This window comes from Canis lupus, chromosome 21 (assembly GCF_011100685.1).
Source record: "Canis lupus familiaris isolate Mischka breed German Shepherd chromosome 21, alternate assembly UU_Cfam_GSD_1.0, whole genome shotgun sequence".
NCBI lineage: Eukaryota > Metazoa > Chordata > Mammalia > Carnivora > Canidae > Canis > Canis lupus.
In genome coordinates, this window is record NC_049242.1 from 6833673 (window position 1) to 6852809 (window position 19137).

The 19137-nt window shown below is 42.0% G+C and overlaps 1 protein-coding gene across 1 annotated transcript in view; it reads right to left on the reverse strand.

The window, feature by feature from the left end:
- The window catches only part of HEPHL1 (hephaestin like 1), a 93401-nt gene that overhangs the window by 32977 nt on the left and 41287 nt on the right, over positions 1-19137 (reverse strand). The window contains exons 11-13 of the mRNA XM_038568301.1: positions 18505-18717; positions 6387-6600; positions 1281-1420 (exon numbers count right to left, since the gene is read on the reverse strand). Coding sequence (XP_038424229.1) covers positions 1281-1420; positions 6387-6600; positions 18505-18717 — 567 coding nt within the window. The remainder of the gene's footprint in view (positions 1-1280; positions 1421-6386; positions 6601-18504; positions 18718-19137) is intronic.

Sequence of the window (19137 nt, forward strand, 5' to 3'; positions counted from 1 at the left end):
TCATTATTTTGTAATTCATTACCATTTCAATTCCACATGACTTGTTGTACTAGTAAGAGTGAAAGTCTTCTGATTCGAGGCCTGCTATGTCAGTGGGAGTAGGAAAGAACAAAGATGTGCCTGGCCTGTGCCATTTGGAACTTCAGGAGCACAGGCTTGTCCCTGAGCTTCAGAAAAATGAGTGGATGGGCCTATGCTCTCCTGGGGGAAGCACTGCTGGGCTTATCTCTGAAGGAGTCACTCCTTTGTGTCATTTTACTGAGCGGACCCAAATCAGGGCTTTTTGAGGGGCAATCCACCCTGTTGGCAGGACCAGTATCTTTTTTTCTGGAGCTTGCTTGACATATACAGCTCAAAAGAAGGAATGTTCCCACTGGGGCTGACTCTAAATGTCACAATCAAGCTTGCATGCCAGTGTTAATAGACAGTGAGGGTGCAGGAAAGGTGGATGGGGGCATTTAATAATTTGTCAACTTAGCTGTCCTGGTGCCTTCTTTAATATTAAGAAGGACTGTGTAAAGTCATACTACTTATATAAGTCACCTTGTACATTTAAAAATGAGGACAGAAAAAAAAAAAGGCAATGGATTTCAGAAAGTCATCTAGATTAGCCCTCTGCCTAAAGATCTCATCTTCAGGATGAGATCAGATTTGGCTACTCCCAAGGGGAAAGCAGGGAAGGAAAGCCAGAGGAGCTTATCTGATTGTCAGGTCAGGCAGCCCAGGGCATCAGACAGGCCCAGGAGATTCTGAGAAGGCCAAGTTCAGGAGGTCCCAAATGCCTTACACCCTCAGTGCTCAGTGCATGCCCCTTCCACCCTTAGTGCTCCTCTCTTGTAAGGGATTTCTCTTTTACTTGTATTATTTTTATGGTGTGTTTTTACGGCTCTGTGCATGGATAATCCAGGACCTTGAAGGAGTTATGCAAATACTTTGCCTGCCCTTCTGAGGCATCAAATTATTCCAAGTTAAAATGTCTCACTCAGCAGAGGGGGAAAAGGAACTTCAGGGCAACAGACGTTGGTTAGACAACCTGATGTTATGGATTGCTGTTTGCATGTTATCTGGTTATCTGGTTGACTAATATCTGGTTGTTTGAATGAGCTGAGCACACAGCATGCTCCCTTGACAAGGGATGGCAGGAAGATGTCACACTTGGATGAATGCAGTCAGGCTACTCTGTCCCTGCTGCCTCTTCTTAGGTGTAAGTGTGACAGTATATGTGTGAATGTTCATGCACCCTTGGGGCTGGCAGTGCACGGCTGCAATCTGTGCCCTACCCAGGAGTTCCAAGTGCTTCTCTCGTGGTGGTCGAGCCTTGATCTCCACGAATTCTCCATCAGTGTATTCTCTGTAAACTACCTTCTTGTACTGAGAGCCAATCCAGTTTTCAGTGTGGTTCATAAATATATCTCCATGTCTGTAAATCAGAAACATCAGAAATTAAAGTTGCCAGGACATAGAGAAAACTTGAGTGCTTCGGAGTGATTCCGAGGTACTCCAGAGCAGTGTTTCCCACATCTGGCACCATCAGGATCTCCCTGTGGAGCTGGACTTTTGCACCAGGCTCTCTGGAAGTGGGGCCGGGAATCTGTATTTGAAAGCACCTCAGGGGGTTCTGACTGGGGCAGGCCAGCACTGGCCCAGGTCTTACTTCTTGGGGACCCTCACTGCAAAGCCCTGTTGGGTGCTGAATGGGGCCAACATTATTTAGAGACTCCCATGAGATGGCACATTGCTTCTTGGGACCAACTAACCTCACACACATGCACGTGCATGCACACAGGCACACACTCACACTCTACCACCCTGAATTCTTTCAGATATCGTATGTATCATTCCATACCTTGTTCTACTTTTCCACTTTAAAGATCTCAAGAAAGAGTCTGGGTTGTATATTGTGCATATACTCATATACAAATATAGGCATAGTTGATTCTTGTTATTCACAGGAGTCATGTTCTAGAAAGTCACCTCGAACACTGAAATAATGAATACTGAACCATTGTTCCTAGGGGAAATACAAGGTTAGGTTTTGTAGATGTTGACAACGAATGGCCCCAAGATGTGCCATTTTGGCATGTGGATCATTTTGAGCTGAAAACAATCAAGACCCAAAAGTTTCAGGAATAAACTTTGACCTTCCCTCAACTGCCTAAAAGAGTTTGGGTAGAGGACCTGCTCCAGGAAGGGGCTATTACCAGGGGTAACTATAGTATATTATAAAATAGGGGTGGGAGATAGTGAGGAATTTAGCGAAGTCTGTTAAAATTCTTCTCTCTGTCCCATTTTTTCTGAGTGGCCCAGCCAACATCTGTTTACCTAACATATACTCTTTTTCATCTTCCTATGAATTGTTTTCCTTTCCTTTGAAGTCCCAGATTCCTTCCCCTTTCTTAGTTCAGGATGACATATATATCTCATTTTGCATGTCTTTGGAACCTCTCATGTTTATGTTGATTCTCCCTGTGTAAGCAAATTTGATTTCTCACATCAATTTTATTCTTAGACCAACCAGAAGAATTTGAACGGTAGAGGAAAACTCACCTCCCCTAACCCTCAAAACCCCCCAGTTTCTTCAAACCTCCAGTCACAATATTTTCATCGACAGATAAATATCCTTGGTTTATGTATGTTTCTGTTTAAAGATATCTTATTCAATATCTATAGCTAATTCATTAACTTTGAACTCATGGCCAATAGCACTATAATTCATGCCTGAATGAAGCTTATCTAGTGCATGTACTTCCTCTGTAAGTCACATCACAGCCTTTTTGCACTTGAGAACACTAGGCAACACTACTCTGGGGGGCATTTTAACAGTTAAGTCACCAACAAAAAGCACACACACACACACACACACACACACACACACACACACACACAAGTGGCACTAAATAGACCACAAAGAGGATGTTTGTTTACAGTAAAGCTGAAACAAGAAGGCAGAGGGATTCTGTGTGTCCCTCCACTCACGCTCTCTCTCTCTCTCTCTCTCTTTTTCAAATTGATAAAAAATAATAATCTTTAAAAAAAAAGACAGGGATGCCTTGTTTGTCTAACCTCAGCTGGGAATGTGTGCATTGGGTGACACAAATTCTCAGCTGCTTTATGCATTCCTGTAAATGACCACAAAAATTGATTTTGGTGTTACAAACAAATTTCAGTGAGTAGGCAAATTCACAAACATGGAATCTGCAAATAATGAGGATCAACCTCTATTTAATTCATCACCAAGACAGATGATCACAAAACAATGGGAAAAAAGTCTATCGCTCCTTCACTATCTGCATCTGCCAACCTCCCAAACCTTGTTTCCTATCACTGGCACCCATACACTCTGCGCTCTGGTCATATAAACATTCTCTCTTGAACTCCACATGCCCTCCCCACCTCCAGGCTTTCCATGCATTGTTATTCCCTGTGCTAAGGGCACTTTCTCTTAAGAAGCTTTCCCTGATGGTGTACTACTGGTGTACTCCTCCCGAAGTTCTCCCCCAGCTGGGGCCATGTGCACCTGCTGTGAACTTCCTCTGGGCCCTGCATTTCCCCTCTCATGGTGATGGCCTTGCTCATATGCTTGTTCTAATGTCTTCCCCATGAGCCATGAATTCTGTGGGAAAGGGCCTTGCCTGCCCTTGTTAGCACCATTTTACCAGCACTTGGTACAATGCCTAGCACACAATAGGTGCCTAACAAACATCTGTATATCTTTGACCTAGACCATATGCTCTCCAGGGGAAGAGGATTTTTCTTCTACTTTCACTTTCAAATAGTCCTAGTAACATGTGTAATAGTGACCCCAACACCTCTGGAACTACACGTTACTGTTTATCAGCTTTCCTATTCGCAAAGCGGAGTGATCACAATGTATCTGCCTCCCTAAATTGGTGCAAAGATTCTATGGGTTAAGATCAGTAAAGCACTGTGCCACACACATACTGAGCACCATGTAAGTGCTTGCTCTATCACCATCTTGTGATGGCAGGTCATGTGATTTGCTGGGCCAAGGCTTACCAGATAGGTCAAGTGTATTGTGAGGGTCATTATCAGATAGGGTCTTAAAGACCCTAGCAGAATGCCCGGAGCATGGTGGCTGCTCAATACATGGCAGTTGTTGTCTCAAATCCCAAGTTGGTTAAATTAAATGCATATCAGTCCACAAGCCCTGGAGTACTAAGAATACAGCTTTATTTCCCTAGAGCAACTTAATTTATCTCTGTTTTCAAATTTTCTCCTTGGCACAAACCCTGGCATTGCGCTGATGGGTCCCATTGGTTGCTTTTCTGGGATCCTGAGGCCTTTTCAGTGTGTTCTGAGAAAGCCCTGGGTATCTGGATCCCAAGTTGAGGCAGAGAGTCTGTGCTAACTGGGACAATAAATATCTCAGAGATGACCCATACCAACAGGTAGTTTGAAAACCAGATGTGGGACACTTGGGTGGCTCAGTGGTTGAGCATCTGCCTTCCACTCAGGTTGTGATCCTCGGGTCCTGGGATCAAGTCCCTTATCAGGCTTCCCACAGGGAGCCTGTTTCTCCCTCTGCCAGTGTCTCTGCCTCTCTCTGTGTCTCTCATGAATAAACAAATAAAATCTTTTTTAAAAAATGAAAATCAGATGTGCCCCATGCCATAGCTTTGTCTCAAAAGGTAGAGTCATAACAATTGGGAGCAGAAGAGGCATTTATCCCTGGGCTCCCACCTGCAGAGGTACCACAGATGTGCCAGTAGGAGGACTGGTCATCTCCATCTGTACTGAGTTTTTATCTACAGATTGGTGGTACATTGAATATGTGAACACGTTTTCATTTTACTTTGCTTTCATTTATTTATGGGCAATATCCAGAGTGGCAGGGTAGAGTACAAACACCCCAGCACCCCTATCTCTCTGTTTCACCCGGGAAACAGTCCCAGAAGACTGAGGCTAGAGCATCCTGCCAGCTCAGAGAGATGGTGACCTGAAAACAGAAATCACACTGAGTTCCAAGAAAAGTTATGATAGCTATGTTTCTTATACTCTCACAGCTAGGAATATGCATAGAACAAGATTATTACGCAATTATTTCTTTAGTTCTAACAGCCTTGTAGTAAAAATAATCATTTTAGAAAAGGCTGAATTAGCATTCATTTCATCTTCCATGGCCCCAGTATCCGTCTTTAGCTTGTATCAATAGCACTGCTTTTGCAGAAGAGGAGTGTCTGGTTTAATAAATGGACTGGTGGGGCATGGAATAAATTTTAAATCATCCTGTCCCTGAGGCAAATCTTTTTAAAACGAAGGAGTGATTTTTGTTTCTTCATTTATCCATAAGGTGACGCTGTTATACCCTTTTCCAGGAGTCTACACCCTCAAAACAGGCCAACAATTAAGATGAGAAAAAAAAAGACATGTGAAGATTAGGAATAGTTGAGTATAGAGGATTTGTGTGAATATGGCCAGAGAGAATTAGTATGGGGGGCAGCGGTGGTGGCTGGAGCTGATAATACAGAACAAAGAGGACCAAAGACATGCAAATTAACATGTCTTGGTGTTGAGAACACAGATTTGTCCTGTAAGAGGTCTATTCAATTCCAGTGCCCATGACTTGGGGTTAGCCTTAACTCTGCACTGAGTCTGTATGTGGGGACAGGGAATATCCACACAGCATGTTGTTGTTTAGTGGAGGAAGTCTATAGGTCAGCCCCTGGCAGATGCCTCTCTACCTGTATGACTCTACCCCAGTTTACGCAGGTGGAAGGGGAGGTATGGGTGTGGGACCAGTGCTCACATATCTGCACCAGGCTCCAGCCTTGCTGACTCTTTGGTGCTTAGCACTGGCTGACAGTACTCTCATGGGAGGGTCACTCTTGGGGACTTTCTGGGTACAGGGCCTAGTAGAGAGACCAGCTCTTTCCATCTCAATTCTCTGCCAAAACAATGCCTCCTACACTCTCCTAGGTTGTCCTCCATCTGGATGGATGCTCTTTTCCTACAGTCCTCAATCTACAGCACCCCATCTGCTCACCTCACTGCAACACCTCATCTCTGCCTCCCTCTGTACCATTTTGTCTTCACAGTCCCCCTGTCACCGGAATCTGCCTCTTTCCCTAATCCTTTCATGCTAGGTACTTGCTCAAAGGCACACACATTCTCAGGACAGCCATACATGAAACCTGCCACCCTACGGGTGAGGATGCATTGAACCTGCCTGGCGTGCCCCCAAGTGACTTCAGATTCCCCTCTCAGATGCAGATGGGCAGCTTCCTTCATCTCTTGTGCTGATCCTAACAGTCTCTGCCAAAATTGTGCATACAAAACCAGGGCAATGTTAGGTTTTCACACTTGACAAATGTCTACAGAGCATGTGCAATCCCACCCAAGAGACTTGGTGGCTCGGCCCATGGTACCTTTCCCCTCCTGCGTCCAAGTGCTGCTTTTCGAACTCCCAGTTTTTGTTAGGGGCATAATCCCATTCTACCTCTTCAGCAGCGATGTAAAAGGTTCTTATCATCCCGTACGGCTGCTCAGAAGGGTCCTTGTTGCCACAGCTGTTGACCTCATATATTTGATTCATGCCTCTCACGAAGTGGTGCATGGTGTAACAAAACACCCTGAAAATACCTGAAAGAGGAATGACTTGGCATTGTGTGCGGAACTCAATAGTTTTGGTAGCTTTGGTTTGCTAGCAATCTATAGCACTTTGTTCCCAAATAAATAACCGGTAAGGTGGATTTTTAAAATACCAGGTTTATATAGTATTTTAAAGCTGGACTCCAAGAGGAATAAATTACTTTGAATATTTTTACTTACCAGGGAAGAAAATACCACCTGAAATTCATCTGTAATCGAAAATGAAAACTTGCAAAGTTGCTACCAAGAAATAATTCCTCTGGGTCTTCCCTATTGTACACACATGTTAGAATAGAGTTGCTCCTGGAAAATCACTGATACGTATGATTATCTTAGCCCAGCCCAGTTTAAAATGAACTAATTACCCATAAGATTAATAGTCTAAACAAAGATGAAATAAGGGCGCATTTCTGAAACCATGTGTTTTGCCCTAAAGGGTTTCATAAACCATATAAAGTGAAATATACACATAAGGTATTATTACTAAAGCGAGGCATATTACTTTATTAAGCCTTGGAACAAAGGAGGTTCTCATTACCAATGGTAGGTCTGCATTATACCAGATGAAAAGAAAAAGAAAATCAACTAGATTTCTCTATACAATGCCAACAATCACATCATGTACTTTTATAAACTGATGCAATTTTCTAGATTGGCATCAGGTAGCTATATCTTAATTGAACTCACCATAAAATCACATAAAATTATTGGAAGTTATTAACTGACAGTGGAATTACTGGGTCAATAAATCCTCCCTTTCGTAGACTCTGTTCTTAGAGACAAGCAAGGAGTGATTATTCTCATTATCATCTACAATGCACAGTGATAGCTTTTATCATATTATGCATATCTAAATATTGCCAAATTACCCCTTGAGAATGACAAAAACTCATTGGTTCAGTGGGTTCTTTAGCTGCCTCAGCACTGACCAGGACCCTCGCGGGGAAGTCTCTTTGTGAAACCACACAGAAGACATTCTGAAGGCAGACGTGGAAAGAGCTCCCTCTGTATGTTGTTTGCTAGTCAGCCCGTTATTCATGTGTTCATCATGTTCTTTGCTAGCCAAGGAATTATCCTCTCTAAGAACAAAGAGGAATTTAAGGCCTTGATTGTGGTGATGGCTTCACGGATATATGCTTAACTCCCGACTCATCTATTTGTTCTTTCTTTTCATGCATAAATATCTGCTTATTTTTTCTATCTTTTTTCTTTGTTTGTTTTCATCCCCTCTGGTAACCATCAGTTTGTGCCCTATAGCTAAGAATCTGTTTCTTGATTTCTCTCTTTCTCTCTTTCTCCTCTCTCTCTCTCTTTTTGTTATCCTTTCCTTTTTTTTCCTTTGCTCATTTGTTTTGTTTCTTAAATTCTACATATGAGTGAAATCATATGGTATTTGTCTTTCTCTTGACTAACTTATTTCACTTAGCATTATGCTCTCTATAGCTCTGTCCATGTTGTAAATGGCAAGATTTCATTCTTTTTATGACTAAATAATATCCCATGGTATATATTACCACATTTTCTTTATTCACATTTGAGCTGCTTCCATATCTTGGATATTATAAATAATGCTGCTATAAACACAGAGGTGTATGTATCCCTTTGAATTTGTGTTTTTGTATTTTGGGGGTAAATTCTCAGTAGTGTAATTCCTGGATCTTAGGGTAGTTCTATTTTTAATTTTTTGAGGAAACTCCATACTGTTTTCCAGAGTGGTTGCACCAATTTGCATTCCCACCAACTGTGCATTAAGGTTCCTTTTTCTCCATACCTTTGCCAAATCTTTTTGTTTCTTATGTTTTTTATTTTAGCCATTCTGATAGATGTGAGGTGACATCTCATTGTAGTTTTGGTTTGCAAACCCTAAGATTCTACCAAAAAACTATTTGAACTGATAAATGAATTCAGTAAAGTCTCAAGATGCAAAATCAATGTAGAGAAATCTGTTGCATTCCTATACACTAATAATGAAGCAGAAGAAAGGGAAATTAAGAAAACAATCCCATTTACAGATGCACTAAAAACAATAAATTTCTAGGAATAAACTTAACCAAAGAGGTGAAATACCTGTACTCTGAAGACTATCAAACACTGATAAAAGAAATTCAAGATGATACAAAGAAATGGAAAGACATTCCATGCTCATGGGTTGGAACAACAAATATCGTTAAAAGGTCTATATCACTCTAAGCAATCTAGATTTAATGCAACCTGTATCAAAAGACCAACAGCATTTTTCACAGAACTAGCACGAACAATCCTAAAATTTATATGAAACCACAAAAGACCTCAAATAGCCAAAGCAATCTTGAAAAGAAAAAATTGAAGGCAACTCAATCCCAGATTTCAAGTTATATTACAAAGCAGTAGTAAATAAAACAGTATAGTACTGGCATAAAAATAGACACATCAATCAATGGAATAGAACATAAAACCCAGAAATAAACCCACAATTATATGGTCAGTCAATTTTCAACAAAGGAGAAATGATTATGCAATGGGAAAGAGACAGTCTCTTCAACAAATAGTGTTATGAAAATTGGACAGCAACACGCAAAAGAATGAAACTGGACCACTTTCTTATACCATACACAAAAATAAACTCAAAATGGATTAAAGACCTAAATGTAGGATCTAAACCCATAAAAATCCTTGAAGAGAGCACAGGCAGTTAATATCTCTGACATTAGCCATTGCAACATTTTTCTAGATATGTCTCCTGAGGCAAGGGAAATAAAAGCAAAAACAAACTACCAAGACTACATCAAAATGAAGTTTCTGTACAGTGAAAGAAACAATAAAACTAAAACAATAATACTAAACCTATTGAATGGGAGAAGACATTTTCTTTTTTTTTGGTATATTTTTTTATTGGAGTTCAATTTGCCAACATAGGGCATAACACCCAGTGCTCATCCTGTCCAGTGCCCCCTTCAGTGTCCGGCACCCAGTCAGCCCATCCCCCACCCACCCATCTCCTTTTCCACCACCCCTTGTTCGTTTCCCAGAGTTAGGAGTCTTTCATGTTCTGTCACCTTCTCTGGTATTTCCCACTCATTTTTTCTCCTTTCCCCTTTAATCGCATTCACTATTTTTTATACCCCCCCCCCCCCATGAATGAAACCATATAATGTTTGTCCTGGGAGAAGATATTTTCTAATGACATATCCAATATATAAGGAAATGATACAACTCAATACCCTAAAAATAAATAATCCAATTAAAGAATGGGCAAAAATATAAACCGGGGAGGGGCAAGACGGCGGAAGAGTAGGGTCTCCAAATCACCTGTCTCCATCAAATTACCTAGAAAACCTTCAAATTATCCTGAAAATCTATGAATTCGGCCTGAGAATTAAAGAGAGAACACCTGGAATGCTACAGTGAGAAGAGTTCGCGCTTCTATCAGGTAGGAAGACGGGGAAAAAGAAATAAAGGAACAAAAGGCCTCCAAGGGGGAGGGGCCCCGCGAGGAGCCGGGCTGAGGCCGGGGCGAGTGTCCCCAGGACAGGAGAGCCCCGTCCCGGGGGAGCAGGAGCTGCACCGACCTTCCCGGGGGAAAGGGGCTCGCGGGGAGGTGGAGCAGGACCCAGGAGGGCGGGGATGCCCTCGGGCTCCCGGGGACACTGACAGACACCTGCGCCCCGGGAGAGTGCGCCGAGCTCCCTAAGGCTGCAGCGCGCACGGCGGGACCCGGAGCAGCTCGGGGGGGCTCGGGGGCGGCTCCGCGGAGGGGGCTGCGGGGCGGGAGCAGCTCGGGGGGCTCGGGGGCGGCTCCGCGGAGGGGGCTGCGGGGCGGGAGCAGCTCGGGGGGGCTCGGGGGGGGCTCCGCGGCGGGGGCTGCGGGGCGGGAGCAGCTCGGGGGGCTCGGGGGGGGCTCCGCGGAGGGGGCTGCGGGGCGGGAGCGCGAATCCAACAGCGCAGGCCCCGGAGCACAGGGCGCCGGGACACAGCCCAGGATCCCGCCTCCCCCCGGGACAGGCAGAGGCCGGGAGGGCCCAGGACAGCAAGGACGCTCCTGCCCCAGCTGAGCGGATCAGCGGCCCCGCCCTGGAGCCTCCAGGCCCTGCAGACGGAGAGCTCCGGAGCTACTGCGGGGGCTGACTCCAGGGCTCTAGGGCTGGCCCCGACACTGCGGTTGTTCCTCCTGGAGCCTCACGGGGTAAACAACCCCCACTGAGCCCTGCACCAGGCAGGGGCACAGCAGCTCCCCCAAGTGCTAACACCTGGAAATCAGCACAACAGGCCCCTCCCCCAGAGGACCAGCTAGACGGACAGGTTCCAGGGGAAGTCAAGGGACTTAAAGTGCACAGAATCAGAAGATACTCCCCCGTGGTTCTTTCTTTCTTTCTTTCTTTTTGTTGTTGTTTTGTTTTGTTTTGTTTTGTTTTGCTTTTTGATTTGTTTCCTTCACCCACGCCTTTTTTTCCCTTTCTTTCTTTTTCTTTCTCTTTTTCTTCTTCTTTTTCTTCCTTTTTTTTTCTCTTTTCTTTCCTTCTTTCTCTCCTCTCTTTTTCTCATTTTCCCAATACAACTTGCTTTTGGCCACTCTGCACTAAGCAAAATGACTAGAAGGAAAACCTCACGTCAAAAGAAAGAATCAGAAACAGTCCTCTCTCCCACAGAGTTACAAAATCTGGATTACACTTCAATGTCAGAAAGCCAATTCAGAAGCACTATTATACAGCTACTGGAGGCTCTAGAAAAAAGCATAAAGGACTCAAGAGACTTCATGACTGCAGAACTTAGAGCTAATCAGGTAGAAATTAAAAATCAATTGAATGAGATGCAATCCAAACTAGAAGTCCTAACGACGAGGGTTAACGAGGTGGAAGAACGAGTGAGTGACATAGAAGACAAGTTGATGGCAAAGAGGGAAGCTGAGGAAAAAAGAGACAAACAATGAAAAGACCATGAAGATAGATTAAGGGAAATAAACGACAGCCTGAGGAAGAAAAACCTACATTTAATTGGTGTTCCCGAGGGCGCCGAAAGGGCCAGAGGGCCAGAATATGTATTTGAACAAATTCTAGCTGAAAACTTTCCTAATCTGGGAAGGGAAACAGGCATTCAGATCCAGGAAATAGAGAGATTCCCCCCCTAAAATCAATAAAAACCGTTCAACACCTCGACATCTAATAGTGAAGCTTGCAAATTCCAAAGATAAAGAGAAGATCCTTAAAGCAGCAAGAGACAAGAAATCCCTGACTTTTATGGGGAGGAGTATTAGGGTAACAGCAGACCTCTCCACAGAGACCTGGCAGGCCAGAAAGGGCTGGCAGGATATATTCAGGTCCTAAATGAGAAGAACATGCAACCAAGAATACTTTATCCAGCAAGGCTCTCATTCAAAATGGAAGGAGAGATAAAGAGCTTCCAAGACAGGCAGCAACTGAAAGAATATGTGACCTCCAAACCAGCTCTGCAAGAAATTTTAAGGGGGACTCTTAAAATTCCCCTTTAAGAAGAGGTTCAGTGGAACAATCCACGAAAACAAGGACTGAATAGATATCATGATGACACTAAACTCCTATCTCTCAATAGTAACTCTGAATGTGAACAGGCTTAATGACCCCATCAAAAGGCGCAGGGTTTCAGACTGGATAAAAAAGCAGGACCCATCTATTTGCTGTCTACAAGAGACTCATTTTAGACAGAAGGACACCTACAGCCTGAAAATAAAAGGCTGGAGAACCATTTACCATTCGAATGGTCCTCAAAAGAAAGCAGGGGTAGCCATCCTTATATCAGATAAACTAAAATTTACCCCGAAGACTGTAGTGAGAGATGAAGAGGGACAGTATATCATACTTAAAGGATCTATTCAACAAGAGGACTTAACAATCCTCAATATATATGCCCCGAATGTGGGAGCTGCCAAATATATAAATCAATTATTAACTAAAGTGAAGAAATACTTAGATAATAATACACTTATACTTGGTGGCTTCAATCTAGCTCTTTCTATACTCCATAGGTCTTCTAAGCACAACATTTCCAAAGAAACGAGAGCTTTAAATGATACACTGGACCAGATGGATTTCACAGATATCTACAGAACTTTACATCCAAACTCAACTGAATACACATTCTTCTCAAGTGCACATGGATCTTTCTCCAGAATAGACCACATATTGGGTCACAAATCGGGTCTGAACCGATACCAAAAGATTGGGATCATCCCCTGCATATTCTCAGACCATAATGCCTTGAAATTAGAACTAAATCACAACAAGAAGTTTGGAAGGACCTCAAACACGTGGAGGTTAAGGACCATCCTGCTAAAAGATGAAAGGGTCAACCAGGAAATTAAGGAAGAATTAAAAAGATTCATGGAAACTAATGAGAATAAAGATACAACCGTTCAAAATCTTTGGGATGCAGCAAAAGCAGTCCTAAGGGGGAAATACATCGCAATACAAGCATCCATTCAAAAACTGGAAAGAACTCAAATACAAAAGCTAACCTTACACATAAAGGAGCTAGAGAAAAAACAGCAAATAGATCCTACACCCAGGAGAAGAAGGGAGTTAATAAAGATTCGAGCAGAACCCAACGAAATCGAGACCAGAAGAACTGTGGAATAGATCAACAGAACCAGGAGTTGGTTCTTTGAAAGAATTAATAAGATAGATAAACCATTAGCCAGCCTTATTAAAAAGAAGAGAGAGAAGACTCAAATTAATAAAATCATGAATGAGAAAGGAGAGATCACTACCAACACCAAGGAAATACAAACGATTTTAAAAACATATTATGAACAGCTATACGCCAATAAATTAGGCAATCTCAAAGAAATGTACACATTTCTGGAAAACCACAAACTACCAAAACTGGAACAGGAAGATATAGAAAACCTGAACAGGCCAATAACCAGGGAGGAAATTGAAGCAGTCATCAAAAACCTCCCAAGACACAAGAGTCCAGGGCCATATGGCTTCCCAGGGGAATTCTATCAAACGTTTAAAGAAGAAACAGTACCTATTCTACTAAAGCTGTTTGGAAAGATAGAAAGAGATGGAGTACTTCCAAATTCGTTCTATGAGGCCAACATCACCTTAATTCCAAAACCAGACAAAGACCCCACCAAAAAGGAGAATTACAGACCAATATCCCTGATGAACATGGATGCAAAAATTCTCAACAAGATACTGGCCAATAGGATCCAACAGTACATTAAGAAAATTATTCACCATGACCAAGTAGGATTTATCCCCGGGACACAAGGCTGGTTCAACACCCGTTAAACAATCAATGTGATTCATCATATCAGCAAGAGAAAAACCAAGAACCATATGATCCTCTCATTAGATGCAGAGAAAGCATTTGACAAAATACAGCATCCATTCCTGATCAAAACTCTTCAGGGTGTAGGGATAGAGGGAACATTCCTCAACATCTTAAAAGCCATCTACGAAAAGCCCACAGCAAATATCATTCTCAATGGGGAAGCACTGGGAGCCTTTCCCCTAAGATCAGGAACAAGACAGGGATGTTCACTCTCACCACTGCTATTTAAGATAGTACTGGAAGTCCTAGCCTCAGCAATCAGACAACAAAAAGACATTAAAGGCATTCAAATTGGCAAAGAAGAAGTCAAACTCTCCCTCTTGACATGATACTCTACATAGAAAACCCAAAAGCCTCCACCCCAAGATTGCTAGAACTCATACAGCAATTTTGTAGCATGGCAGGATACAAAATCAATGCCCAGAAATCAATGGTATTTCTATACACTAACAATGAGAATGAAGAAAGAGAAATTAAGGAGTCAATCCCATTTACAATTGCACCCAAAAGCATAAGATACCTAGGAATAAACCTAACCAAAGATGTAAAGGATCTATATCCTCAAAACTATAGAATACTTCTGAAAGAAATTGAGGAAGACACAAAGAGATGGAAAAATATTCCATGCTCATGGATTGGCAGAATTAATATTGTGAAAATGTCAATGTTACCCAGGGCAATTTACATGTTTAATGCAATCCCTATCAAAATACCATGGACTTTCTTCAGAGAGTTAGAACAAATTATTTTAAGATTTGTGTGGAATCAGAAAAGACCCCGATTAGCCAGGGGAATTTTAAAAAAGAAAACCATAGCTGGGGGCATCACAATGCCAGATTTCAGTTTGTACTACAAAGCTGTGGTCATCAAGACATTGTGGTACTGGCACAAAAACAGACACAGAGATCAATGGAACAGAATAGAGAACCCAGAAGTGGACCCTGAACTTTATGATCAACTAATATTCGATAAAGGAGGAAAGACTATCCATTGGAAGAAAGACAGGCTCTTCAATAAATGGTGCTGGAAAAATTGGACATCCACATGCAGAAGAATGAAACTAGACCACTCTCTTTCACCATACACAAAGATAAACTCAAAATGGATGAAAGGTCTAAATGTGAGACAAGACTCCATCAAAATCCTAGAGAAGAACACAGGCAACACCCTTTTTGAACTTGGCCACAGTAACTTCTTGCAAGATACATCCATGAAGGCAAAAGAAACAAAAGCAAAAATGAACCATTGGGACTTCATCAAGATAAGAAGCTTTTGCACAGCAAAGGATACAGTCAACAAAACTAAAAGACAACCTACAGAATGGGAGAAGATATTTGCAAATGACGTATCAGATAAAGGGCTAGTTTCCAAGATCTATAAAGAACTTCTTAAACTCAACACCAAAGAAACAAACAATCCAATCATGAAATGGGCAAAAGACATGAAGAGAAATCTCACAGAGGAAGACATAGACATGGCCAACACGCACATGAGAAAATGCTCTGCATCACTTGCCATCAGGGAAATACAAATCAAAACCACAATGAGATACCACCTCACACCAGTGAGAATGGAGCAAATTAACAAGGCAGGAAACAAGAAATGTTGGAGAGGATGCGGAAAAAAGGGAACCCTCTTACACTGTTGGTGGGAATGTGAACTGGTGCAGCCACTCTGGAAAACTGTGTGGAGGTTCCTCAAAGAGTTAAAAATATGCCCCATGACCCAGCAATTGCACTGCTGGGGATTTACCCCAAAGATACAGATGCAATGAAACGCCGGGACACCTGCACCCCAATGTTTATAGCAGCAATGGCCACGATAGCCAAACTGTGGAAGGAGCCTCGGTGTCCAATGAAAGATGAATGGATAAAGAAGATGTGGTCTATGTATACAATGGAATATTACTCAGCTATTAGAAATGACAAATACGGGCAGCCCCGGTGGCGCAGTGGTTTAGCGCCGCCTGCAGCCCGGGGCGTGATCCTGGAGACCGGGGATCGAGTCCCACGTCAGGCTCTCTGTGTGGTGCCTGCTTCTTCCTCTGCCTGTGTCACTGCCTCTCTCTCTCTCTGTCTCTGCCTCTATGAATAAATAAAAAATAAAATCTTAAAAAAAAAGAAAAAGAAAAAAAAAGAAATGACAAATACCCACCATTTGCTTCAACGTGGATGGAACTGGAGGGTATTATGCTGAGTGAAGTAAGTCAGTTGGAGAAGGACAAACATTATATGTTCTCATTGATGTGGGGAATATAAATAATAGTGAAAGGGAATATAAGGGAAGGGAGAAGAAATGTGTGGGAAATATCAGAAAGGGAGACAGAACGTAAAGACTGCTAACTCTGGGTAACGAACTAGGGGTGGTAGAAGGGGAGGAGGGTGGGGGGTGGGAGTGAATGGGTGACGGGCACTGGGGGTTATTCTGTATGTTGGTAAATTGAACATCAATAAAAAATAAATTTAAAAAAATATATAAACAGACATTTCTCCAAAGAAGACATATAGATGGCCAACAGACACCTGAAAAGATGTTCAAAACAAATATATATTAATTATCTATTTAATAAAGTGGTTAAAAAACAAAAACAAAGAAAAATATTTGAGTTGAAGCCTAGGATCTACTCACATTTGGGGAACTTTTTTTTGGCCTATAGATATGGGACAGGAATTGGTAAAATGACCAAGCTATTAAGCGGTCACAGATTTATACTCAACACCAAATGTAAACTGGTAAACATTGTCATAAGCTCCTTAGAAGCTTGTAGGGTACATATGTAATACACAAAGTGCTGGAATAGTTACCCATGTTCCTAAAATTATTCCAGCCAACTGTAGCTTTGAATGCCTGTTTCTATGGATTAAAACTGGCTGTTTCCCTTCTCTCCCATCTTTGGTCTTAAAGAACATATTTTTAAAAAAAATCATCGTGCTTAAGGCATACCTTGGTTAGGGTGATTCATAATTGATCAATTAGACTAATGTAGAAAGGTTAAGTACTCAGAGTCTCTAAGGCAGGAGTTAATGGAGCTCCTAGTTTCAGGCAGTTCTTGGACAAAAGTTTTGAAGCCCAAGCCTTATTTTTTTATTTTTTTTATATATTTATTTTTTATTGGTGTTCAATTTGCCAACATATAGAATAACACCCAGTGCTCATCCTGTCAAGTGCCCACCTCAGTGCCCATCACCCAGTCACCCCCCCCCCACCTCCCCTTCCACCACCCCTAGTTCGTTTCCCAGAGTTAGGAGTCTTTCATGTTCTGTCTCCCTTTCTGATATTTCCCCACTCATTTTTCTCCTTTCCCCTTTATTCCCTTTCAATATTTTTTATATTCCCCAAATGAATGAGACCATATAATGTTTGTCCTTTTCCGATTGACTTATTTCACTCAGCATAATACCCTCCAGTTCCATCCACATTGAAGCAAATGGTGGGTATTTGTCGTTTCTAATGGCTGAGTAATATTCCATTGTATACATAGACCACATCTTCTTTATCCATTCATCTTTCAATAGACACCAAGGCTCCTTCCACAGTTTGAAGCCTAAGCCTTAAGTTTTTAACCAATGACACTGAGAGGCATCAAAACTGCATTTCTAGTGTGAAGTGGAGAATTAATTAAACATCAATTCATAAAGGATACAGAATCAGCAAGTAAATACTCCTCTTGGGTAGAATATTGGTTTCTTTTTTTTTAAAGATTTATTTATTTGAGAGCGGGAAAGAGAGAGCAAGTGAGAGCATGTGAGGGGAGAGGCAGAGGGAGAGGGAGAGAGAGAATCTCAAGCTGACTCCCTTTCAAGAAAAGGGCTGGATCTCACAACCCTGAGATCATGACCTGAGCCAAAATCAACAGTTGGATGCTTAACTGAGTCACCCACATGGCCCATAACAGTTTCTTTTTAAGACTAATAAAAAAAAGTTGGGTTGGAGAAATATTTTGAATGCCCATAACATCTGCAATCCTTATTTTTCATGTGGCAGGTAGCATATGCTGCCACATATTGCTTCATATGTTTTATAAAAATTTCCCAATTATCTAATTAGCTTGGAAATCTCTAAGAGAAGGAATGAGTACTGACACTTCAATGAGCCCTCCCTGGACTTCAGACCCAATGCAGCTTAATATAGTTTACCCTCTAGGGAAACCAGAGGTGCCCAACAAAATGAAAATGGAGAAGTCTCCAAACAACTTATCAAAAGGCTACTATCAGTCTCTAGAGAAGGGAAACCAGGTCATGTCCATAACCAGAAAGCATCTATGGGCTGTCCGTGTGTGGTGCAAATGTTGGTGCTTAAAGGGAATAAGAAATATCCTCTTTCTTGGGGCTGAATCATTCCTGGGAATGAATTAAGAGCACTCTCCTAAGATTTGTGTGAGAAGGTCATTTAGAGAACTTCCATTTCTCCTTTGTGCCATTTTAGATACTTCTCCTCTATTCTTTATATTGTGTGTCTGGAATAAAATAGTTGGGATTGTCTGATTGGAACCAAGGCTATTTGTCCTGCTACAGGCCTTGGAATGCTCAAATACAACCAATTTCTTCTAGAGTATATGCCTAAAGATAGGAGTTTGGTCACCTGAGATGGTCCTGCCAAGTTTACCTGCGTGGTCCGGCTGCATGAACACCGTTGTAGAGGTATGCGGAAACAGGGCTAGGGTGTCGCGATGAGTCCCTCGTAGGTGAATGGTGTTCCCTTGAAAATAAACTCCATGCATATCAGTGTCGGTGCCCATTCCAATCATATGCCAGGAAACTCTATCTTTTTTGCACATGCTTAGGCCTGGCTGGTTGCCATACATATAGCCATTGATCGCTAAGGAAAGGAAAAAGATAGAGCCCACTATAATTTCGTAGGTACTGAAGACGCACCATTTTCGTTGAGGATTATCAGTGTGTGTGTGGGGGGGGGGGGGCAGGCTGTTCAAGTGTTCAAGTTCAAACTGTTTACAGAAGCTTCTAACTACAAGAGAGAAAATAGTAATGGAGAAAAGTCACACAGTGAACCAATCCAACTGGAGACTAAATTGAACAATGAATAATGAAAACACACTAAAATTGTGATGTTATACTTAACAATGTATATGCAAGGGCACAAGTTCTAAGAATCAATAAGGAATAAATCAGGTTGTTTTCTGGCATAATTTTTTCTGACAAAATTGTTTGATAGTGTAATATGATATCCTGCAATTCACATTTTAGTTTTGCAGATTTTTTAAAGCATCATCCTTGTAAA